This window comes from Larimichthys crocea, chromosome XVIII (assembly GCF_000972845.2).
Source record: "Larimichthys crocea isolate SSNF chromosome XVIII, L_crocea_2.0, whole genome shotgun sequence".
Lineage (NCBI taxonomy): Eukaryota > Metazoa > Chordata > Actinopteri > Sciaenidae > Larimichthys > Larimichthys crocea.
Genome location: NC_040028.1, coordinates 6,002,395 through 6,023,712, shown reverse-complemented (window position 1 = coordinate 6,023,712; position 21,318 = coordinate 6,002,395). Strand labels below are relative to the sequence as shown.

General features: G+C 38.1%; 1 protein-coding gene across 1 annotated transcript in view; it reads right to left on the bottom strand.

The window, feature by feature from the left end:
* Positions 1-6,262: 6,262 nt before the first annotated feature.
* The window catches only part of LOC104923144 (polycystic kidney disease protein 1-like 2), a 41,032-nt gene continuing 25,976 nt past the window's right edge, over positions 6,263-21,318 (bottom strand). The window contains exons 31-43 of the mRNA XM_027291139.1: positions 20,596-20,813; positions 18,849-19,115; positions 18,572-18,668; positions 18,344-18,478; positions 17,140-17,325; positions 15,221-15,551; positions 14,829-14,962; positions 14,450-14,577; positions 13,382-13,542; positions 11,539-11,749; positions 10,893-10,994; positions 10,565-10,696; positions 6,263-7,158 (exon numbers count right to left, since the gene is read on the bottom strand). Of these exons, the coding sequence (XP_027146940.1) occupies positions 6,955-7,158; positions 10,565-10,696; positions 10,893-10,994; positions 11,539-11,749; positions 13,382-13,542; positions 14,450-14,577; positions 14,829-14,962; positions 15,221-15,551; positions 17,140-17,325; positions 18,344-18,478; positions 18,572-18,668; positions 18,849-19,115; positions 20,596-20,813 (2,306 nt within the window). The 3' untranslated portion in view covers positions 6,263-6,954. The remainder of the gene's footprint in view (positions 7,159-10,564; positions 10,697-10,892; positions 10,995-11,538; positions 11,750-13,381; positions 13,543-14,449; positions 14,578-14,828; positions 14,963-15,220; positions 15,552-17,139; positions 17,326-18,343; positions 18,479-18,571; positions 18,669-18,848; positions 19,116-20,595; positions 20,814-21,318) is intronic.

Genomic DNA, 21,318 nt, shown 5'->3' with positions numbered 1-21,318 from the left:
ACTGAGACTGGAAACAGTGGTTGTTTTTTACATGTATTTCATGAAAATGCTTGTTAAATGTACATTGCTCTGATTGCTGCAGGGAGAAACTACTGTTTTATGTTCCACAGGTGTTATTTGAGGACAAGAAAACTTTCCTTATGCACCACTTCTATTCAACAGTCCTTTCCATGATTGTGCCTTTTCAAGCAAACTACCCAAAGGTTAATAAACAGGAAAGACCTGCTTCATCAAGCCATAGGACCTCATTGACAGCAAGGGTAGGAATCTGTCTAGGCCTAAGATGAAGTTGCTCAGCTTTAAATCAAGAGATGCACCTTTTCTTGGCACCTCATCCATCTTCATCCATCCTGGACCAACTGAGGGAACACTTTTAAAACTAATGTATGGTATGGCTTTAGGTGAACAATAAATATGGTTTCACAAGATGTACAATCAGACGTAATTCCCAAAACGGTCCTCAATGTTAGACAAGACAGAATTACATAAACATAACAAAACACATTTAATTTGATTAAAAAGTAAATCAATAATGCAAAAAAGTCTAAAGGTTGTGAGGGAATTTTCTATTTTAGCATGGCACATATGGGGTTACACAGGCCAAAACATATGTCTTGAGGTCATGGTAGGTATAGGTTTAAATCTTAGATTGCCTAGGACAGGGGTCGGCAACCTTTACCACTCAAAGAGCCATCTGGACCTGTTTCTCACCGTAAAGAAAGCACCGGGAGCTGCAAAACCCTTTTGACATTTAAAATGACACGGCATGCAACGTTTTTTATTATTATTACATTTAATGAAGGACTGCAGAGAGAGCCGCGGGTTGCCGACCCATAGCCTACAGGGACACTGGCTCCTCTCCTTGATATACAGAGCTGATGTATGCCTGTGTTTAGAAAAATAGCTAACCTGACCTGCCAACACTTTCATGTTTCTCACGTATTTCAAGGTCAGCCCGAAGCCAGAAGAGTTTGCTAACTTGATGTTGGCTGTTGATCAAATCTCAGGGCAGCCACGTCTTTTGCAAAGTCTGTGTCATACCGCGGTGAGGTCAAGCTGGGTTTTTGTTCTGTTTCGTCATTTCCTGTTTTATTTTGATATTTACCTGCCCTCTCGTTTCAGGTCACTTGCTCTTCCTCATGTGTCACCGTTCTGATTGTCTTCCCCGCCCTGATTGTTTCTACCTGTTCCATTACCCTGTGTATATCTTGTCTGCGTCTCCCTTTGTCCTGTGCCAAAGTGTTTCCTCCTCGGATCGTTCACCTAAGCCTTTTCCTAGTTTTGGCATAGTCTTAGCATTTTTGCCCGTGTGTTTTTGTTTCCTCCTCGAAAGAGTGGATTTTTTTTTGTTTTTTTTGTAATTTTCTTAGTCTAGTCTTCTGTTTTATAGTGCTTAGTTTAAGTTGTTTTTTCAGCCTCCCTTGGAGAGATTTCAGTTAATGTTTGGCAGCCTTTGATTTTCCTCCTTGTGAGTGATTTTGATAACTTTTTCATAAACCAGTTTAGAGTTTTTTTTTTTTTTTCCTCCTTGGAGTATTTTTTGTTTTCCTTGAGTTTAGGTCTGTTTTTCATTAGCCTGTTGTAGCATCACTCTGTCGAGAGGGTTTTGTTGTTTTTAAAATAAATCGGCTGACTGACACCTCAGCATCTGAGTCCTGTTTTGAGTCCGGCCTGACAGTCTGTAAGGCACAATTCATTAACTACGACTGCAAATCAGTGGTGGGAGGAATGGTAGGTTTTAAAATTCAAACCGTACACAAATTAGTGTTTTTATTTTTATTTCATTGAATAGGCTCCATATCTACAATAGTCTTTACTTGTTTCTTAAAAACGCCCCCAATCCTTCAAGCAAAACTGCCTCAACAGGCCAACCCAGAGGACCCTGCAGTGCTTGGACCTGAACAAACGGAGAAGTCGTGACATTCTTCGTCATCTTTAGCCAAACGTGTTTCAAGGTGTGAATGAACAGAGCTGGGTTTCACTATGAAACACATGCATGTGTAACTGTTGGAAGATGCTATTTACACTGATAATTAGTGTAATTTTGATGGCTACACCCAATTAAGTAATACTTGAATTATTTTCATAGTAATTAATTTAGCCTGTTTGTAAGAAATTATTTTATTGTCAAATATGAGCTTAATCTGTTTCTAATTTTGGATATGTGAGTCGCCACTGATTCAAATAACTACTATCAATAACAGGAGAGAGGACAGAAAGCTGATTTATGACAGATTTTTGTGAGTGTTCCCAAAGGCTGCCCTGTGCTCTGTGCTTTGCGTATTTTCTTTATTTCTTGTGTCAATCGTATATCTCATAAAATATGTTATGCACATTGATGCACCGGTGTTCAAGGCTGACTGTTACTATCGTAGGAATTTTAAGATCCAATATCTATATTTATGGATATGTTTGCTTTAAATATTCTTTCCCTGCGTGACAGCTCATACCAGAAGGAAGAAGAGGGGTCTTATTTAAAAAAAAAAAAATCAATTAAAAAAAAATCTGATTTATACTTGAACCTTAAAATTATTTCATTTATAATTTATACACCTGTAATCTATAAATCACTTCCTCACACCTTTGATTAATTATCCTTAGCTATATATTATAAAGCCTGTCAGGAGTCACACAACGGCAGGCAAGAACCCAATAGCACAACACAGAAAACAGTTCAGGTGAGGAAACAGAGTTTAATCACCAGCAGAGGTCAAGAGGTCAGCTGATGAGGAGCAGGTGAGTGTGGGGGTGGGGCAGGCCAGGTGAAGAAAGTCAGCAAGTAATGCAGAGCAGGAGGGAGTGGCAGAATCTGAGTGCGACCCCTAAAATACACAGCATGCGGAACGGCTGCACTCCGGAACAGCTGCGTACTCCGCCATCTGCAAACTCACACATAATCCGTTTGTGATGCGCTCAGGTGCATCTCCGCCGGGTACCGAGCGCCGCGAGAATGTACGAGATCTCGCAAATTCACACATAATCATGCGAAATTGCTGGCTGTAGTCTCTTGAAAAATAGAAGCTCTGCGTATGTGTTGCGGAGGGCTGCCAGACGCCGCAGTCGTTTGACTGTGTGAGCTGACACATTGACTAAAATTGAAACGTATCAGCTCTGTCACTGTGGCGTTCTGCATGCAGTGTATTTTAGCCTTTAGAGTGGCAAAACAGGAGACAGACAAATGAACAACTAAAACCAGGCTGAAGTTGTGACAAAGCCAATTCAATATTCCTTCATAACCAGCACAGAAAGTACTCATGTCAAGTCTAGACTTTGCTTAGAGATAAACATAATTTCCACATCAGATTAAGGTTTTATGAATAAATATTTATACATGTTTTTCTGAACAACAGCCTAAAAACACGAGACGAAGACTCAACATGTTGTGTGTGATGGAGCAGGCATTTTACCTGCTACACAGACCCTTGTGTTGTGTGGTTTCATGCCAGCTTCATTGTGTGCATATTGAATTTTGCCAAGTGATAATGCAGCTGGTTATGCAGGGTTTGTTAGTGTAGGCCAAATCAGTGGTACTGGAATGTTTTAATTCTGTAATCATGGATATGAAATGTAAAAACACCAACAAGGTTGCTCTGCTGTACCACATTGCCTCTTGTACAATGAAGTACTTTGTGTCATAGTTGAGGCTTCTGCCTTCTCCCTTAGTGTTCCCTGTCATTTTCCCCTTTTTCCTGTGTATCTGTCTGTCTGTCTCTGGTGTGTGTGTGTGTGTGTGTGTGTGTGTGTGTGTTGCTGGCCTTGGGCGCCAGTTTTCACATTCACCTGCCTGATAAACTCACCACCTGCTCCTCGTCATCTAATCAACCCATGCAGCACAAAAGCGCTCAGACACATTGATCAGTCTCCCTTGTGGTAACAATGCTACAGGCAACTTTCTGACTTTTGAAAACTTGTTTTTGTGATGATCGATTTAACCCTGATTTCCCTGTGCTCGAGGAACCCTGCTCAATCCAGCTCTGTTTGATCTCTGCACCTACCTTCTGGAGCTTTGCCACTACTACCCCTCACCACCAATCTGCATGCTACCTTCTGGATTCTCCCACTGCAAGACCTCAACCTGCCACATTTGCATCTTGTTCAATAAGCTGTCTGGTTTGTGTTTTTGTATCACTGAGCACCTTTGAACTCCACCTTTCCTCACAGGGGTGCAAAACTTACTGTTTTGTTTACTTGTCAAATGACTAAGGAATAGTTGAATTTTTTTGCTGTTGACAACACAAGCCAACGTATAAAGAGGTATCTTGAAATTTGACCACTAATCTAGTAATGCTAGTGTTTGACAAGAAAGATAAATAAGTCCGATGTATGGTGGAGTGTATGCAGCATACATTCCACCATAAATTAACTGGCTAAATTATGAAAACCTTATGGTGGAAAGGGGACAAGTGCGAATAACTAAAATGTTTTTGAACTTTTTTTTTTTTTTTTCCAAATGGTAATCTTCAGTGAAATAGAAGAGAATTAAATAAGAAAAGTAGAAAGGTAATAGATAATAATTACATAATAAAACTGGAGGTTGAAAGGGGAATCATAAGGAAACAAAACATTAAGATATTCTCAGTTATTACAGTGGATGGGAAAAGAAAACAATCCACAACAACAGCTAATACTACTTTTTAAAAAAACTTTTTTACTACTACTAAAACTCTGGAACAGATTTGGTTTTGTACCTATAAACACAGCAAGGAGAACACAAATTTCATTTTCTCATTTCTGCCACAGACCCTAATCCAATAAACAAACAATCAAAACACATACATATCCCTTTTTAAATGGTTTCCATGCTTCAATCATCCAGAAGGCTAATGACTTTGAAATCTTTTCTTTAAAATCATCCCTCACATCTTCAGAGGAGGAAAAGGAGACAAAGAAATCACTCTGAAATGCTCTAGTTGTTTTGCATCTTTTATTTGTCAAGTTATTCATAGATGTTCCAACTTGTAAAAAGTTGGTAGAGCATCACACTGATGTGGGTGATGCACAGCCAATGGGGTTTGGATTGAGGAATGCACCAGTGACTTTTCAGCATCTAATGAACACGACTGACAACTTATCTGGGTGAACCCCACCTTTTACCACAACCCAGCTGGAAGTGGCCCTCACGATACCTACAGTACAGATGCTGCAGGTCCTCTTCCACAGGGTCCACCATGTTGAAGCTCTACTAAACTAAACCTTCACATTTTGAACAGGTCGGTGAGGTGAGATGGTGGCAATCAACAACTACACCACTAGCAAGTTGAAGTGGCTTTTGCAGTTGCTGGTTTGCTAGGTACAGCTTGGGGATTAGCTGACTGATCGAGTGGGCGAAGGGTGGCTCATTACAGAATTGTTGTCTATGGTATGAATGTAAATGAATGAATGTGTATGGATGTGAAATGGTTGTACAACAAAGGAAGAATTATTTACAGTCCTACCTTTGGCATTATTAAAACTCAGACTTACAAACTGGAGCAGATTTCTTTTAGCCTGGAAGCAGTAACTCAGAAGTGCTTGCAAAGTCTTCCTGATACCGGCTAGATGGTATCAGTGCTGTCACAGATTTACTGCCTCTGCTGTGCCCCCACAAATGATATGAAAGAGCAGCAAAGCTACTACTGCCACATCCAGTTTGGATGAGTGAACTTTCATTTCTAGTACGTCCTATGCTCACTCATGTCAAGAGGAAAGTTATTTTTAGTTATGGAGAGTGCAGATTCAATTAGCTATCAAGTGCCTATGACACGCTCAGCCCTTCGTCTCCTAGATCATGGGATATATAATGTTTTGTGGAGGAGGACTAACATTATGGGGTCGGTCAGTATGATCTGCACACGGCCACAAATTATGTAATTTTAACACTTATCTCATTGTGTGCTGCAGCATGGTTGTAATGTTGTGGTGATACACTATATATCAGTACTTACAAAACTACTGATTTTTTCCTGTTGACAAGGTCGTAAATAGACGGATCAGGATGCCATGTTAAGTGGCCAATGGGGTCTTAAGTGTATGCACTGGATCACCCATAGTGCTGGTCTACAATTATAGTGGCTTAAGTAGTTCCCAGATATATGCCACGAAAAATTTAATTAAAGCTCTTGATCCCGGTACTTTACTGATACTGTCTTGTTGTGGTGACCCAAGTGGTTGATCCAGCATTTGCCAACTGGAAGAAGATTTTATGTTCTTTTTCTTTCATATACAACATGCTTTAATGAGATACCCTGAAAAAAAAAACGGACTCAACATTCAAATGCTTTCACCTGTCACAATGTCTGTGAGCCATTTATTAAGTGGCAGTCTAAACACTACCTAATACATCAAACATAGTGTATACTTTCTCAGACAGACCTTTTCATTTACACCTACAATACATTTCACACCTAGCAAAGCTATCTCTTCTTTGTTTATATTTCCGTAACAGATAAAACGTGATTAGCAAAATATAAATATGAGATATCATGGGTTTTAAAGTTTTGACAATCTAGCTGCTCAAAGACTGTTTGCTGTATTTAACCTCACATGCTGTCACTTTAATAATCAGGGATGTTGCCAAATCAATCCGTCAGTCTTTCAGATTTATATTTCCTACTCTCTATTAATTCATGGCCATTTTGCACATGTAAGAATCTAAATTCTAATTATTTATTGCCTCTAATATACTTAGTGTCTAAGTATTCTTTGTGCATCCTGAGTAAGGCCAATTGGAACAAAACATAAATATGAATGAATATATTTTCAAAATAAACATTTCAACACACATTCATGCCAGCAACGTACAGGATAATTTATCATAACATCCGTACATCCTTACATCCGTAAGGAAGATGAGCATACTCTGGCTTTCCAGTAGGGAACACGAAGGGAATAACAAACATGAATAAATGAGCCTGTAGATATGGGCGCATGCAAAATATTCAACACACAAACTTACATAAATTTAATGGTATGTTTCTAGAGGTTTACTGAGCTGTCAGTGGAAAAAATGTCTACACCAGCTGAGGAACTGTTAATGATGTTTTTGCCATTATTGAGGGTCAGGTCACTATCTCCCTTCACATCCGCCCCCGGGGTGTCTTTTGTGTTTTTATACTTGATCCCGAAAAGATTGCAGATTTTCATCAGCATCAAGTCGACAATCTCCTCCTCGTCTGAGGGCTGAGTGGGAGAGCACAAATAACAAAGAAACACTGAAGAAATGCTAGCACTGCTCACTGCGAAAGACATATCGTGTTAGGGTTTGATCCGTGATCTCAATTTGTTGTATTTGAGGGCGTGTGAAATACACCTCAATATTAAAATGGGAGTTTGTATTTCCTCTACTACAGTGACATTTTTACAGGTGTATCATGACTTTTGCAACAAACATTGAGTATGCACCCATCTGATAGAAAAATCAGAATTTGTCCAGGCAAAATTTACTGAAACTGTTAAAGAAGGTAAGATAAGAAGAAGCTAGTGCTACCAAACTAACATCATGATATTAGTAACACCTTTTGACCTTGACATTTTTCCTTTCCCAGTCAGACACACTTCTATTTCATAATCATGGTTTCTACACATTTTCAAGTAAAATAACCGGTGCTACCTCACTTTCCCTTAACATCTTGTATAAATAGTATTATATTAGATAAGAAATTTCTTTTTGCAAAAAGCAATGTGCAGCCTTGTTTAATCATTGTGCCCATGGAAATGATGAACGTAGCCAAAAAGTTTACTTGTCTGATAACTACATGTTCAGGCAAACTAATATTTTGTTATTTGTGATGCTATGTAAATGTGAAATTAAAAGATGTTGCTGCATTTTCTTTCAAACTCTTTTGGTGTCTGGGTGTCTGCCTTGTATGTCTTGTAAATGTACCAAATACAGAGGCTGTGACATACAAGCATAGATGCAGCTCTGTGGAGGATTGTCTATCTCCCTCTGGTCTGGTCTGTGCTTTCCCACATTAGAAATTCCACACCTTGTCATTAAATGTTTTTTTTTTTCTTTTCTTTTTATTACATTCTTACTTATTACTTTGAACATATGTTTTATATTATAGATTAGCCAGCTTGTCATTCTCTCAGTCCGCTTCATGAGGTTGTCATCTGGAATGATTTTCAATTAACATGTTTGCCCTCTCAAAAGTTAATTACCGTAGTGGAATTTCTTGCCTTCTTAATGTGTTTGTGACGATCAGTTGTGTTAGTAGAGACCAGAGGTAGTGTTGGCATGCACTGAATAATCAAATTTGACTACTGTAGTAATGCATATTATGGCAACAGCTAAGTAAAGAGAAACCAATCAGTCATTACTTTAAGCCATGATGGTCAGTCCAAAAAAATTCCAGGAACTTTGAATGTGTCTTCAAGTGCAGTCAGAAAAACCATGAAACACTTGATGAAACTTTTCCTGAGGCAAGCCGCAGGAAAGGACAACCAAGAGATACCTCTGCTGCAGGGGATAAGTTCAATAACTAGAAATCATCAATTATCAGCACCTCAGATTAGAGCCAACGTAAATGTCTCAAAGAGTTCAAGTAGCGAACACATATGCAATAACATCAATTGTAATGATGATACTGTGTAAATCAGGCCTTTATGGTACAATTGCTGCAAATAAACCACTACTGAGGGAGACCAACAAGAAGAAGAGAACTGCCTGGGGCCAAAAATCACAAGGAATGGACATAGACCGGTGGAAATCTGTAATTTGGTTTTATGAGTCAATTTTCAAATCTTTGGTTCCAACCTCTGTGTCCTTGTAAGATGTAGATAAGGTAAACTGATGGTATCTGAATGTTCTCATATACTAAATGTGTCTCATAATTTGATGTTTTCAGTGTTAATCTAAAATGTAGAATAAATGAGTAGGTGTGTCCAAACTTTTGACTGGTACTGTATATTTATCTATGATGTGTAACCCTTTATTTAATTAAAGTTATGTACTTTGCAGCTCCATACAGCACCGCTACATGGATGTCATTAATTAAAACTGCAGCTTCACTGTTCACTGCACATAATATCTGCATTACGACGAGATGCATAGGAGCGTGACCAGCGGCAATGTGTAATGTGCTACTACAACAAACGGAATAATTCTCAGTAGTTTTGCTAATACTTGGCAACTGGGGTTGCATATTTCTCACAATTATATGATTTGACATGACACACAAGCTAGCTGTTGTGCAGTGTTGAGTATTTAATTAGAAAAACAACCTCAAAGATGCTTGTATAATTTCAGCAATGAGTTTTTTTACTGTAGAAAAAGAGGCGAGAAACTAATATCCAAAGATAAAATTAGTCCAAGGACATGCTGACAGCTTCAACTTTGTCTGTTTCAGTGATTAAGCCAACCTCGCACGGCGTATTGAATGACATTTCAAACTGAAGGAGTCAGATCAATTGTTCTGTGAAAGTGAGGCTTCCTGTATGTGTCAGAATTGATAAGTGACTTAGGAGCAGCTGTACATGAAGCGTGAAGAGGCAGTAGGTAAAATAATGATTAACCTTAGAGTTTTTGACAGCTTATAATTTCAGTCTTGAACCTTGCGCCAGAAGCTGGTGTTTAGACAGCATAATGAGGCATCTGGCAGTTCAATCGCGCAAATTTGTGAAGCTGGTGCATGCATTTTAGAATATAATTCCTCTCTAAATAGAGTCAAATAAACCTCTGTCTCTCTATGAGCCTTAATATGTGAAAGCCAACTGAATTTTCAAAGGAAGTCTGGGGGCTCTCCATTGGTGACAAAGAAGTAGCCTATATTGGTTATTATTTACTTTATTTGTAAAATTGACAACACAATTGTCATTAATTTAGTGTAAATGGTGCTGACACTGTACTTACCTAGTGTTAGCTGATAATATAAAATGTTGGCACAGAATAACAGAAACAAACAATGTTTTTTATAAGGAACTTTTTTTAAAGGATTGATTTTCAGTGGTGAATACAGTTGAAATAGTGTGTTCACAAACATCTGCTCTCTGTCTTGATGAAACAAATAGAAATGCATCTCAGACCACCTCGATAAGTGGTTTGAGTGATCTCATCACAATGCTCTTTGGTGCTTGATTACACTTGTATTTAGAATTGTCCACTTGAGATCGGATCACCCAAGTTGTAAACAAGCACCATGTTCTGTCACTCTGAATACATTTTCACCAATTCCATGTACCTATAATATGACTGTATGTCACTTGCCTAGTTATACACCCGACAGATGTGGATCAGCATTAGCGTGTATCTAAAGTCCAATACTGGCCACGTGATGAATGCATGATGAACACCAACTCTCCTTTTAGCTCTGATTACGTCTCCTGATCGATATATCTGTGTCTTTAGCTTATTTGCTGTTATTGTCACTGTCTAGGTTCTTGCACACTCTTAATGCATGACATGTAACTTTGAGCTCAGTTTGAATATTTTTTACGATGTGCAAACCTCAATAAAATTGTCTATTTTTTTTTGCCATCTGCCTCTTGTCCCATTTATTCTATGTGTTGAACCAAATTGGGAATTAAGCTTATATATAAGCTTTTTCACTATTATCCCTAGAATAAAAGAATAGTAACTAAATATTACCTTGTGATATATTTGCTCCTGGTTGAATGCCACAAGGATCACTGAGATGAGGAGATTGAGTACCACAAACGTCATGAACACAATACAGGAACCAAAGAGTAATCCACCGAGCAGGGGAGTGCCGTTCAAGACCTGGCAAACAGTGAGACACAAGTATCAGTTTGACTGACACTTACCACATCAGAAAAAAAGAGGAGAGGGGAAATCCTTAAATATGCACATAACATTGTTTTTTAGATTCTACAGTATGCTCTACAATTAATCCAGAAAATCTCATAATCAAGTATTTTTCACAAAAAATCTGCAAATATTGGAAAATCTCACATACCTCGTCATAGTTAAAGATGCCTATCTGCAAACTGATGATGGTCACGAGAGCATCCGCTAAAGTTTTGTATGAGGAAATCTTCCAACCATAAATCACGTTGGACTAGAATGTTGATTAAAGAGATAATGAGTTCAGGTCATTTCACATTCTTCATTCATATATTGCCATTTTAATCATAGAGACATGTACCATAAACTAGAAGATTAAAATTCTTGAATATATTAAAGACAACCTTCCACAGTACCATTACCATCACTGCACAGTAATCCCATTACATACAGTCATCATCGACTTGCAGCAGAAACACACATTTTTAATAAATATATTGATATTCATTTTATTTAAAATGTCTGTATCCCCAATGATATCATCCTGTAATAGCAAGAGGAAAGATTTAACTAATTTTACTGTTTACGCTATTCTGAAAATTTTGAATTCAACTTTAAATTAAAGTGAAGTTTAGGATTAAACCTCATTCACTTTTTTTTTAAGTGCATGTAGAGAAGAAAATAAAAGTTATATTTAAGGGGGAAAAACTCAACAACAATGATTTGAGCCCCAATGACTAAATATCATAAGACTTTTTTATATATTATGAAAATATTATTTCATGTCATGTATAAGAACTGAAAAGCAGGATACTCACTGCAATCGAATACGCCACAAGCATGATCACTATGACCACAAGGAAACTGGATATGTCACTCCAGGCTCGCTGCAGTGTAGCAGTGATCATGTTCATCTTGGGGTTCAGTCTGAGCAGGTGCCACAGTTTGATGGTGGAGAGCAGGACCAAGAAGGCGATCAGATACTGGAGCAATAAGTCTGCTCGGGCTGTTTCATAAAAACTAGGAAATCTATGTACACAGTAAAGAAAAACAGAAGAAATGCTTTAAATTGCATAATGATTTCAAAAGGAGAGTGAGAGGGCAGCCTGAAATGGGGCAGATGGAAAAATGAAAATGTTATTATTTTTCCTCATCTGAGCATGGAGTGACACCTTCTGCAGGAGGTCAGTCTTGTATTCATAGTACCGTTTACAGTACAGTGATGTCGCCCGTGGCCAACCATTAAATTTCCCTGTGGAACAGAGTATTATTTGCCAGCATCCACCTTCTCATAAGATGGACAAAATACAACCTCTGAAACAAGCGGCGGTCAGTTTGGCAGAGTAGCCTCCTGTGGTGGTTTTCTTGCTGAGCTGGCTGGCTCTACAGCTGACCAACGACAGCTAGCAGTTTGCTACATCGCAAACATTCCACTTAGAAAGTCTATAAATCACCTCAGTAACGTAATGTTGGTTTCAGAGGCTCTACTCGAACCTGGTCCGGTCTGGCTGCTGACCCCAGTTCTGTTGCCTGCTAATGGCAGATACAGTTAGCTACTTTTGCAAGTCAGCTAGTTGTCTGTCCATCAGAAAACTCTGTATATCACATGGAAGTGAACATTAGCAGACAGAGAACCAGAGGACAGAAAACCAGAATACATTCTACATAAAATATGATCCAGTTTCACTAAAATCAGCGAATAAAGTTATATTTTTGACAGCAAAGGTCAAGCAGCATGGACAATGATTTGAGAGAGGAAGTGCTGGTTAAACCTTATGTTCTGTTTCCGAGTGGTTACGTTCTACACAAATAAACACACCTAACAACCTTGCTTAATTTGGACCTGAATATGCCTTTAGAAGACAAAAGCCTAATTGCAACATAAAGCCTACTGCACATCTCATACCCTTGTGAAGGTTGGGTATAGACTCCTTTTCATGCCCTACAAACTAAAGATAAAACATAAGGTTCGTATTAGGGATGCACCGAAAATTCGACCACCGAAAAGTTTCGACCGAAAATGGCCCAAAAGTGCATTTCGGCTTACGGTGAAGTGGCCGAATAGTAAGGCCGAATAGTGGCGTGACGCAATTGATGCAATGAAACAACGTGCACGGTGATCTGGCCAGGGTTACTGATTCTTTTCTCATTCACACACAATAAACCCACAATGCAGGATATAGGAAAAACACAGGCAAGAAATACATCATACTGCTCTTTAGCGAAGCTATATACTTCTCTCTACATTATGGCGTCTCACACATGCGATGTGACCGTCGGAATGACTATGATGCGTCATGAACGTGGGAAAAATGGAAATTCACTGGAAATATAATAAAACTAAATAGTATTTCTTTCAAGAACAAATTAACAGTGATTAAAACAACATGGCTTTCTAACAGTATAAATGAAATAATACTGACTGGAAATTCTACTGGAATATTTGAAGGATATTAAATAAACATTTACTTTCTTTGAAAAAACATCTCTACAAATTTATTCTAGGCTATTTATGCAATAGTAAAAAAATAGTGAAAAATTTTACAACAGCATTTCATATTCGGTTTCGGTATTCGGCCAACCATTTAATATTTTTTCGGTTTCGGACGAAAATTTGCATTTCGGTGCATCCCTAGTTCGTATACAGTAGTATTGTCTCACTGGTCTTTGTGGTTTTGGTAATAGGTCATATCACGGTTCCCAAGCAGGGTCCTCTGGATGAAAACAGCCACAGCGCTCCAGGTCAGTAGGATGATGGTCAGCTCAAGAAGGTTCCACTTGCTTCTGAAGTAAGCCCACCGCTGCTGCTTCATTAATTTGCCCTTCCAGGAAAAGAGAATGGATTGTAATTTTTAACACTAGAGAATATATAATATTTTAAAGAATAAATATACAGTATAATCTTTATATCTTTGATGAAAAACAGTCTTAAGACACTCATAAGACAAATTTATTTGTGAATCCTCGCATCACAGTCTCAAAGGGCTGCAAGGAAGGACATACAATGGGCCCTCACTACCTCAGAAATTACAGTTAATGACCCCAGAACATAAACCAAAATGGACCTGGAGAAAGTAGAAAAACTTAATGGAGGCATGACTCAGTGCTGTACTAAAGAAAACTATCCTATAGCAGGAGGAGCAGTGATTATGCTCCAAGTATGGGCTGCTAGAAGAAAATTACAAAAGACAGGAAAGATTAATGCTATTACATCCCCACAACAACAATACCATCATCAGCACACTCCTGTTCATCTCCTTGGATATTTTTGTCATATTTCACAATCAAAACGGGATATTTAAAGTCTGTGTATTGTATAAGGTAAAAGATAACATGAATCATGAACTGTCTAGTATAATAAGGTGTTCTGAGTAAATTGAGCTAATCACACGCACACAAAGCTCCCTCAGCATCTCAAACTGAAGTCAATCTCTCTGTTAATAATCCCCTTGCTCCTTGAGATTGATTCTCACCAGTGGCAGTGGTTATTATCAAGAAAAAGTTGTTTTAGATTAAAAAGCATCTAAAGGAAGTAAGCTCCCTTCAAATCCGACATGACAGGGTTTATGTGGACAGACTAATAAGCCCTGCATGAATATTAGAAAGTCAGTCAGTAAATACAGAAACCACTGTGAGTCTTATTAAATATCTGAATTTAAAAATACGCATATCTAACAAAGAACCTAGCAATTAGTTTGGAGAGAGTGGAACCATGGACTGTGTGTTTACCTGTAGGAACATGTAATAGAGAATGAAAAGCAGGTATATGATCTCAGCAATCATAACGAAGATGTGAAGGCCACCTGTCGATGGGTAAAGCCGTACACTCTGCAGGTCACTGTTGAACTGAAACGCTCCTATAAAATCAACAGGAGCATTTTTTTTAAACACACGCAGGGCAGAATTAACTCATTCATTTACAGCACTCAAGGGTATAACATTGTGAAGCAATAAAGTCTGACAACGTCTAAGATACACAACCTGGCACAAAACGATATTATTTATCCTCCTGTATCTTACTGTAACAAAGCTGCACGCGCATCTGTGTATCAACAAAACTATAATTGCATTATAATTTACAATTTTCAGAGGAGACACTAAACCTTACCTACGCCTGTGGACTCCAACAAGAGTGTGACGATGCAGAAGAGGTTCACATTAGCATTATAGACAGTGAACTCTACAAAGATCGCCCTAGTGTACATATCCAGCCATTTGTTCCTGAACAGATACTCAAGGATGCTATTGATGAAGAACACAAGAATATTTTAACTGTAAACACTGCACATTTATATAACAGCTTTGTTTGACAACTAAATATTCACAGAGTTGACAGAAAATGTAACAAGTACTGCACAAAGATTGCACAAAAACATTACAGCACGAAGTAATTGCGATATATATATATATAATATATTGGAATTACTAATTAAATACTTAATTACTCTCACTCTAGTTAAACAAAAAAGAATTTCTTCAGTTTGCCGTATGCTCATGTACCTGTTAGCATTTTGTAAATCCGGCCCAAGCTCTGTGAGAAAGCCACCTCCCCTGTATAGTGCTATTTTGCCCCAGGCAGGGTAAGCCCTGAGCTGAGACTGTGTCTGGTACTCCCACGGGCTGGAGGTGCTTGTACAGTTATTATCCCTTGCAGAGTGGTTCCACCCAGGGTCATAGGAGCCCATGTCCTCCAACTCCCATGAATAGGGAGCATGACAGTCTGGTATAAGCTGCAGCATGGACCCGGCAATCTGACAGGAGTTTTTCTGCACTCTCAATTGTCGAAGGCGGGCATTACCAACTAGCTTGGAGTTTCCATCAGTGATGAATCCTGGAACACAAAGTTTTACAGTTTCTTTGCTTGATTGTTTTTCTCAGGAAGCGTTGAATGAAATTAATTTAAGGTTTGAGGTTTAAACATTATGGCCAGTTAGTTCGGTGTGAGCCAAAGATCAGTTCAGTGCTGTGTAATGTTCATTTGTGTACAACATATGTGTCATATTGTCACTATTTGCCAGTTGTAACTTTACCTTTAAGGTTTTAGCACAGATACACATTGTGTGCTTAAATTATAGGATAAGAGCAATATAGTCTGCCTCAATTTCACTCTCACCTGCCTAATTCCCTCCCAACTGCTGTCAGGTTGTTCTGCTTCCATAGTGGTAACAAGTGCTACGTCCAAGTCTGTTCTTTTGTAACATTGCTCTTTTTACCTTTGAACTATCTGTGATTATCTTTGTGCCTCAGGAAAACATCACCTGCCATCATCGTACCACATCCAGCTCTGTTTGTTCCCATGACTGCAGTTTTTGGATTCCTGCCACCCCTCTTCTCTGGATTGCCCACTCACGTGCACATTGCACAAACACAATCAACTATCTTGAACTAATTAAGTGTCTTGGGTCTCCGTGCTTGCATGACCCTCCTCAAATTACAACTAATCAAAAAGCCTATCTGACAGTAATTCTCTGTTAGTCAGGGCACTTAACTAATTTTGTCTGCGTAGTTTTAGCATTCAAAACTGCAAAGTATGCACACATTATAACATTAAGTTATTGTGTTATGTAAGTTAAAAAAGAGCTAGTACATTGTAATAGTTCACAAACATACCTTAACCTCCAGTAAGATGAGTAAAGTTATCCGAGTCCCTTTAACCCAGTATGGTTAATTTTAACTTATTGTGTTTTTGGGTGTAAATTAATTGTACTCAGGTGCAAATAAAGTTGTGTTGTCAATTCTTTGAAGACACACAGTTATCACAGAGTCATCTGGCACCTTACTTGTTGCTTTTTGCATTAGCCTGCCTAAAGGACTGTTGGCTAAAACACCGTTTGATACTAAAAAGATGCAAACAATAAAAATAAAAAAACAATGCCTGTATGAAAAACTTCCCAGTCTTGCTGTTTAACTCCACAGCATGAGAGCTGAAAAGTCTGCTTTTCTGGACAGCACCCAACAGCTTTTCACACACAACAGACTTTCAGACAATATGATGATGGTCTTACAAAAAAAACCCAGAAAAAAAAACCCCAACATGGACAAAAGATTGCTTTGGCACAAGGCTGTATAAACAGTTTTGCTTCACTGAGCAACCTTATTAAACTTTTATGTGAAAAGAAATGGTAACAAAGAGATCTGTGTAACATCTGTATAAATCAATAATACGCTTCAATTCTGGCTTTGTATCATTATCATAAGACATTATCTCCTACAAGTGGGTTAATTCAAAAGAGATTAGCCTGACTGTCATCTATCAAGATGAGGTGTGTTTTTCCTCTCCTTTTCTCAAAAACATCACGGCAAGAGTCCACTGTACCAAGCCGTGCAAGCTGAGGAAGCCCTGTCCTGTCTGAGAGACAGAGACAGAATTATTGATATTTTATAGATGTAATGGAGCAGATACATTCATACATTCTTACCTGGATAAACTCCAAAAAGGTTATTCAGTAGAGATGTTTTGGCCCAAATGAACACATCTCCAAGATTCATGCTGTCCGAAATCTGTCCACTGAAGCTGTTCCGAATGTGCTGGTTCAGGAAAAAAGCATTGGGGTCTCTCTCGCTGTATGCCACCAACAGCAACATCCACATAAACCCCACGTAGGCTGCAACAAATGGGCACATTGCAGCTTAAACATGCAATAACAGTGCAAGGGATCAGGGCCAGTTGAAGTAAAGCAGATGCAATTGCAATGCAATTTCTGTAGATTTTTTTCTCTTCAGTAGTAATAATAATAATAAGAAGAAATAATGATAATAAGAATAATAATAAGAATAATAATAAGGAAATAATAATAATAATAATAATAATAATAATAATAATAATAATAAAGCAGGCTAAGAGAGGCTTGACTCCAGTTCATAGTTTGTTCAGTTTATTCCATGTTAATTTAAAGAGACAGCTCCCCATAAAACAGCACATATTACCTCGACAGTAAACGAGAGAAAAATAAATAAATATAAGAAGATGGAAATATGGTGTGAGGAAGGTTACATTATTTGTGTGGAGAAATCATCACAACCGAACTTTTTCCCCACCATCTTCCATTAAAACCATTGACTCTAGTGAAACAGGATTTTTTATTTTATTTAATTTTGTCAACTTTTGATTCAATACTTATACTCAACACAATATGCAATAAGATTTTTTTTTTAATTTCATTAATCTAATTTCATTGTTTTATGGACATAATTCAGAGGATAATTTCTACAATGTTTCAGTCTGGACAGATGATAATAACATCTGTTAAGCACTGTTGTTTAATTTTAGAGCACTTGGTAAATGATCGATAGCAAAGCTGTCATACATGTTTCCACATGGTACATTGGACTCATAAAAGCTACTTTATTATTTTAGATTTAAATCAGCGTAATCCAGGCTATAGCCTATCTGTCATTGACATGCATGCATCATTCTGACTTCAGAGACAGTTCAGAGAGCTAGTCTCCTTCTATCTATACTACATACATGATGTAACGAAACATGTTTTCATTGGTCAAATTTTGACTATGGACAAAAGAGACTATGCACATCCCATATATAGATCTCTCTCTCTCTATAGATAATCCCAATGAAACAAACAACTAAAAAAAAAAGATAAAAAAAATAATGTTTCTACTTACTCAAAATCTCTCGAAGAAGAGCAAAAGCTTTCTGTTCAAGGATTTTTTTCCTTCTCATCTTCTCAACATCTGTTGGAGCAGGAGGCTCATAGACGCTGTTATTCTCTCTGGTTGTTTGTTGGACTTTACAATCACCTGTCGGTTCAGAGTTAAGAGTATAATTTTAGTTATGAATGAGTCTAAATTTGAGAACAACATAATGCACTTTTAAAAAAATGTATCTTCTACCTTGATTATTGTCATTTCCTACAGTTACCACATTTTGGAAATCTTCTTCGTCCACTTTTTTTATTACAAGTGCAAAGAATACTGCAAGACATAGCACCTTTGGTGAAAGGCGTGAACATAAGTTAATACAGTTCTTTCCAGTGAATATTAAACGTGGTCATAAAGAATGATCTATGTGAGTTTAAACTATGAGAGAACTATACAATTAAGTTTTCTCAAACATAGAATTTATGATGTTGCAAAAAATGAGCTACTGTTAAGAGGAGCATCTTCTCACCTTTAATGGCTGAGTGATGAGGATACTCTGAAAAAAGGAGATAATCATGGATACCAACCAGCTTATGGAGCGTTGCTTTCCAAACTTCAACCCATAAAGCATCGTAAAATATCCTGCTACACAACTGGTTGCAATCACAAGCAGCCAACCAACAAAAATGAACCACCATGGTAGTCCTCCATGACAGCATGCCCTTTTCTTCTGCCTATCATGACCATCAGTGCTGTCTGTTGGGCTCAATCTGGATGTAAAAGAAGTAAAATAATACTGTTACAAGTTACTCAAATACAGTATAATTACTGAAATTACATTTTGAATTTAAATCAAATTTCCTACATGCACTTTTAAAATGTCACGTTACTAGTTATGATGTACACTAAGGTTTAATCTTTTCTATAAAACCTATAAACATATATGTAACAACGATAAAACAAAATAAAATGATAAATAGGTAAAAAGATAATACCACACCAAAATTTAGTTTTGCAAGTTTTAGCCCATTATCCACAACAGCTGGTTAGCATATGGGGGAATTTTCTGTTCTAGCATGCCGCATATGGGGGTTACACAGGGTCTGGGAACAGGAAGATACAGAGCTGCTGTATGTTTGTCGTTTAGGAAAGCAGTTCTGATAATTATGATCATAACTGAAGATATGACTGTGTACCTATCTGCTGCATCTAGGAGTCAGGCAGAGTCAAATAACAATGTGAGGTAAACATATTTCCTTTTTTGGTATAATTAATTGGCAAATGCCTTATACTGTTGATGCATTGAGTATGAAAATGTGTGAAGGAGTTATGGCACTGAGGGTATATTGATGAGCTAGAGAGGACTGATGTGGAATCATGATAGGTGTACTGATGAATTCTCCTTAATCAAGCTTCAATAAACCTTTCAGCATAAGACATCTTAGAGTCATGTGCACCTTTCTCCATGAATGAATAAAATTCTCCACATCAGCTTAGCTTAGCATTAAGCCTTGATTGAAACAGCTAGCCTGGATCTGTCCAAAGGTAACATTCAGCACATCTAAATTTTACAATTGACATATTTTATGATTTGTTTAATCATTACAAAAACAAGTTGTGACCTGAGAACAGCTGCCGGTTCTGTAAATCACTGCACTTATATAACAACACATAAACCATGTATGACATCTCATTGTGTTTTTGTTTTTAAGTTTGGACGGCTTAGACGGTTAGGCTAGTTGTTTTCCTCTGTGACAGGTCATTTATGCCAATGCGAGTTAACTATCTAAGTCACTTTCACTAAATGTGCACTATTTTCTGTTTTCCAGTCAGAAATTGGATTCCATTCGATGCACAGAAAAACCTGTTTTGCATACACTTCAACCATGTGTAATACAAGTACTCCATCACAGTGAACAATTGAACTACTCCAGATTTAAGTTTCAATGCCTGCCTATCAACAGCTTAGAACAGCTGTTCTCTTATCTTAGAAGTCCTTGAAGTGTTCCAAGTGGTTCAAAGTGGTGCCCAGTAGCAACTGCATTATTCTGTTGTGAAAAATAATAATGATAGAGAAAATGAAAGATACACATATAAACAAAGATAAAATGAAGAAATTGATCGTTTAAGGCTAGGCTAGTGTACTCTGGATGGAAAAAAATAAATAAACAAATATATACAGTTTGTAGATGACGGGCTTACACGTGCAAAACCACAATTTTTCTTTTTAATGAGTGATTTCTGTACTTTTTCTGGGTGACTTCATCTTGGTTGACACAGCTGAATGTGAAGAGCTGATCTTCAAGAAAGCCCTTCATGCCCTGGACCTGCTGCAGAGCCTGGCTGTAGCTGTGTGGGGTAGGGAAGCCAGAGGGTCCAAGCTGATTCAGCTCTTTGTCAATATGACACAGCTGCCGATATAGATACTGGGTTTTGTTGCTCTTCTTTTGAATCGCCTCCACTGGTGACCCAGGATGCTTACTAGCACTGCCTTCTGAAAATGTATAGAATTACTAACTGTGTAAACTCTGGTAACCTTGGTGTTGGAGGTAATTCTTAAAAATTCATACATCGTGCATGTGTAAAGGTATGTTCAGACAGAAAGCAAAGTGAAGTTTAGGTTTCTGTGGTGAGTGTGCCGGTGTCACACAGGCTTCGCCCTCTAGTGGACTCTATGGGTATAACCCACCTCCAATCGCGTACACACGATGGCCCAGTGAAAATTAGCATGTACTTAGCCGGCCCATAGGGTGTGCTTACTTGACGTGCCCTCTCCAGCGGGTATATAAGCAGGTGCATCGCCATCTGCCCTCATTCCTTCTACTTTCAGCATTGGCAAGTGCCCACTGACACAACATCTCCTAGGATAGAGTCGCCACTACAAGAACAACGCAACTGTCCGGCCTGTCCCAGCAGTATCATCGCTTCGACAGACCTGTATCTACTCTGCTTCGAGTGTCTCGGAATGGATACGCACAAACAAGTCACAAAAGTTGAAA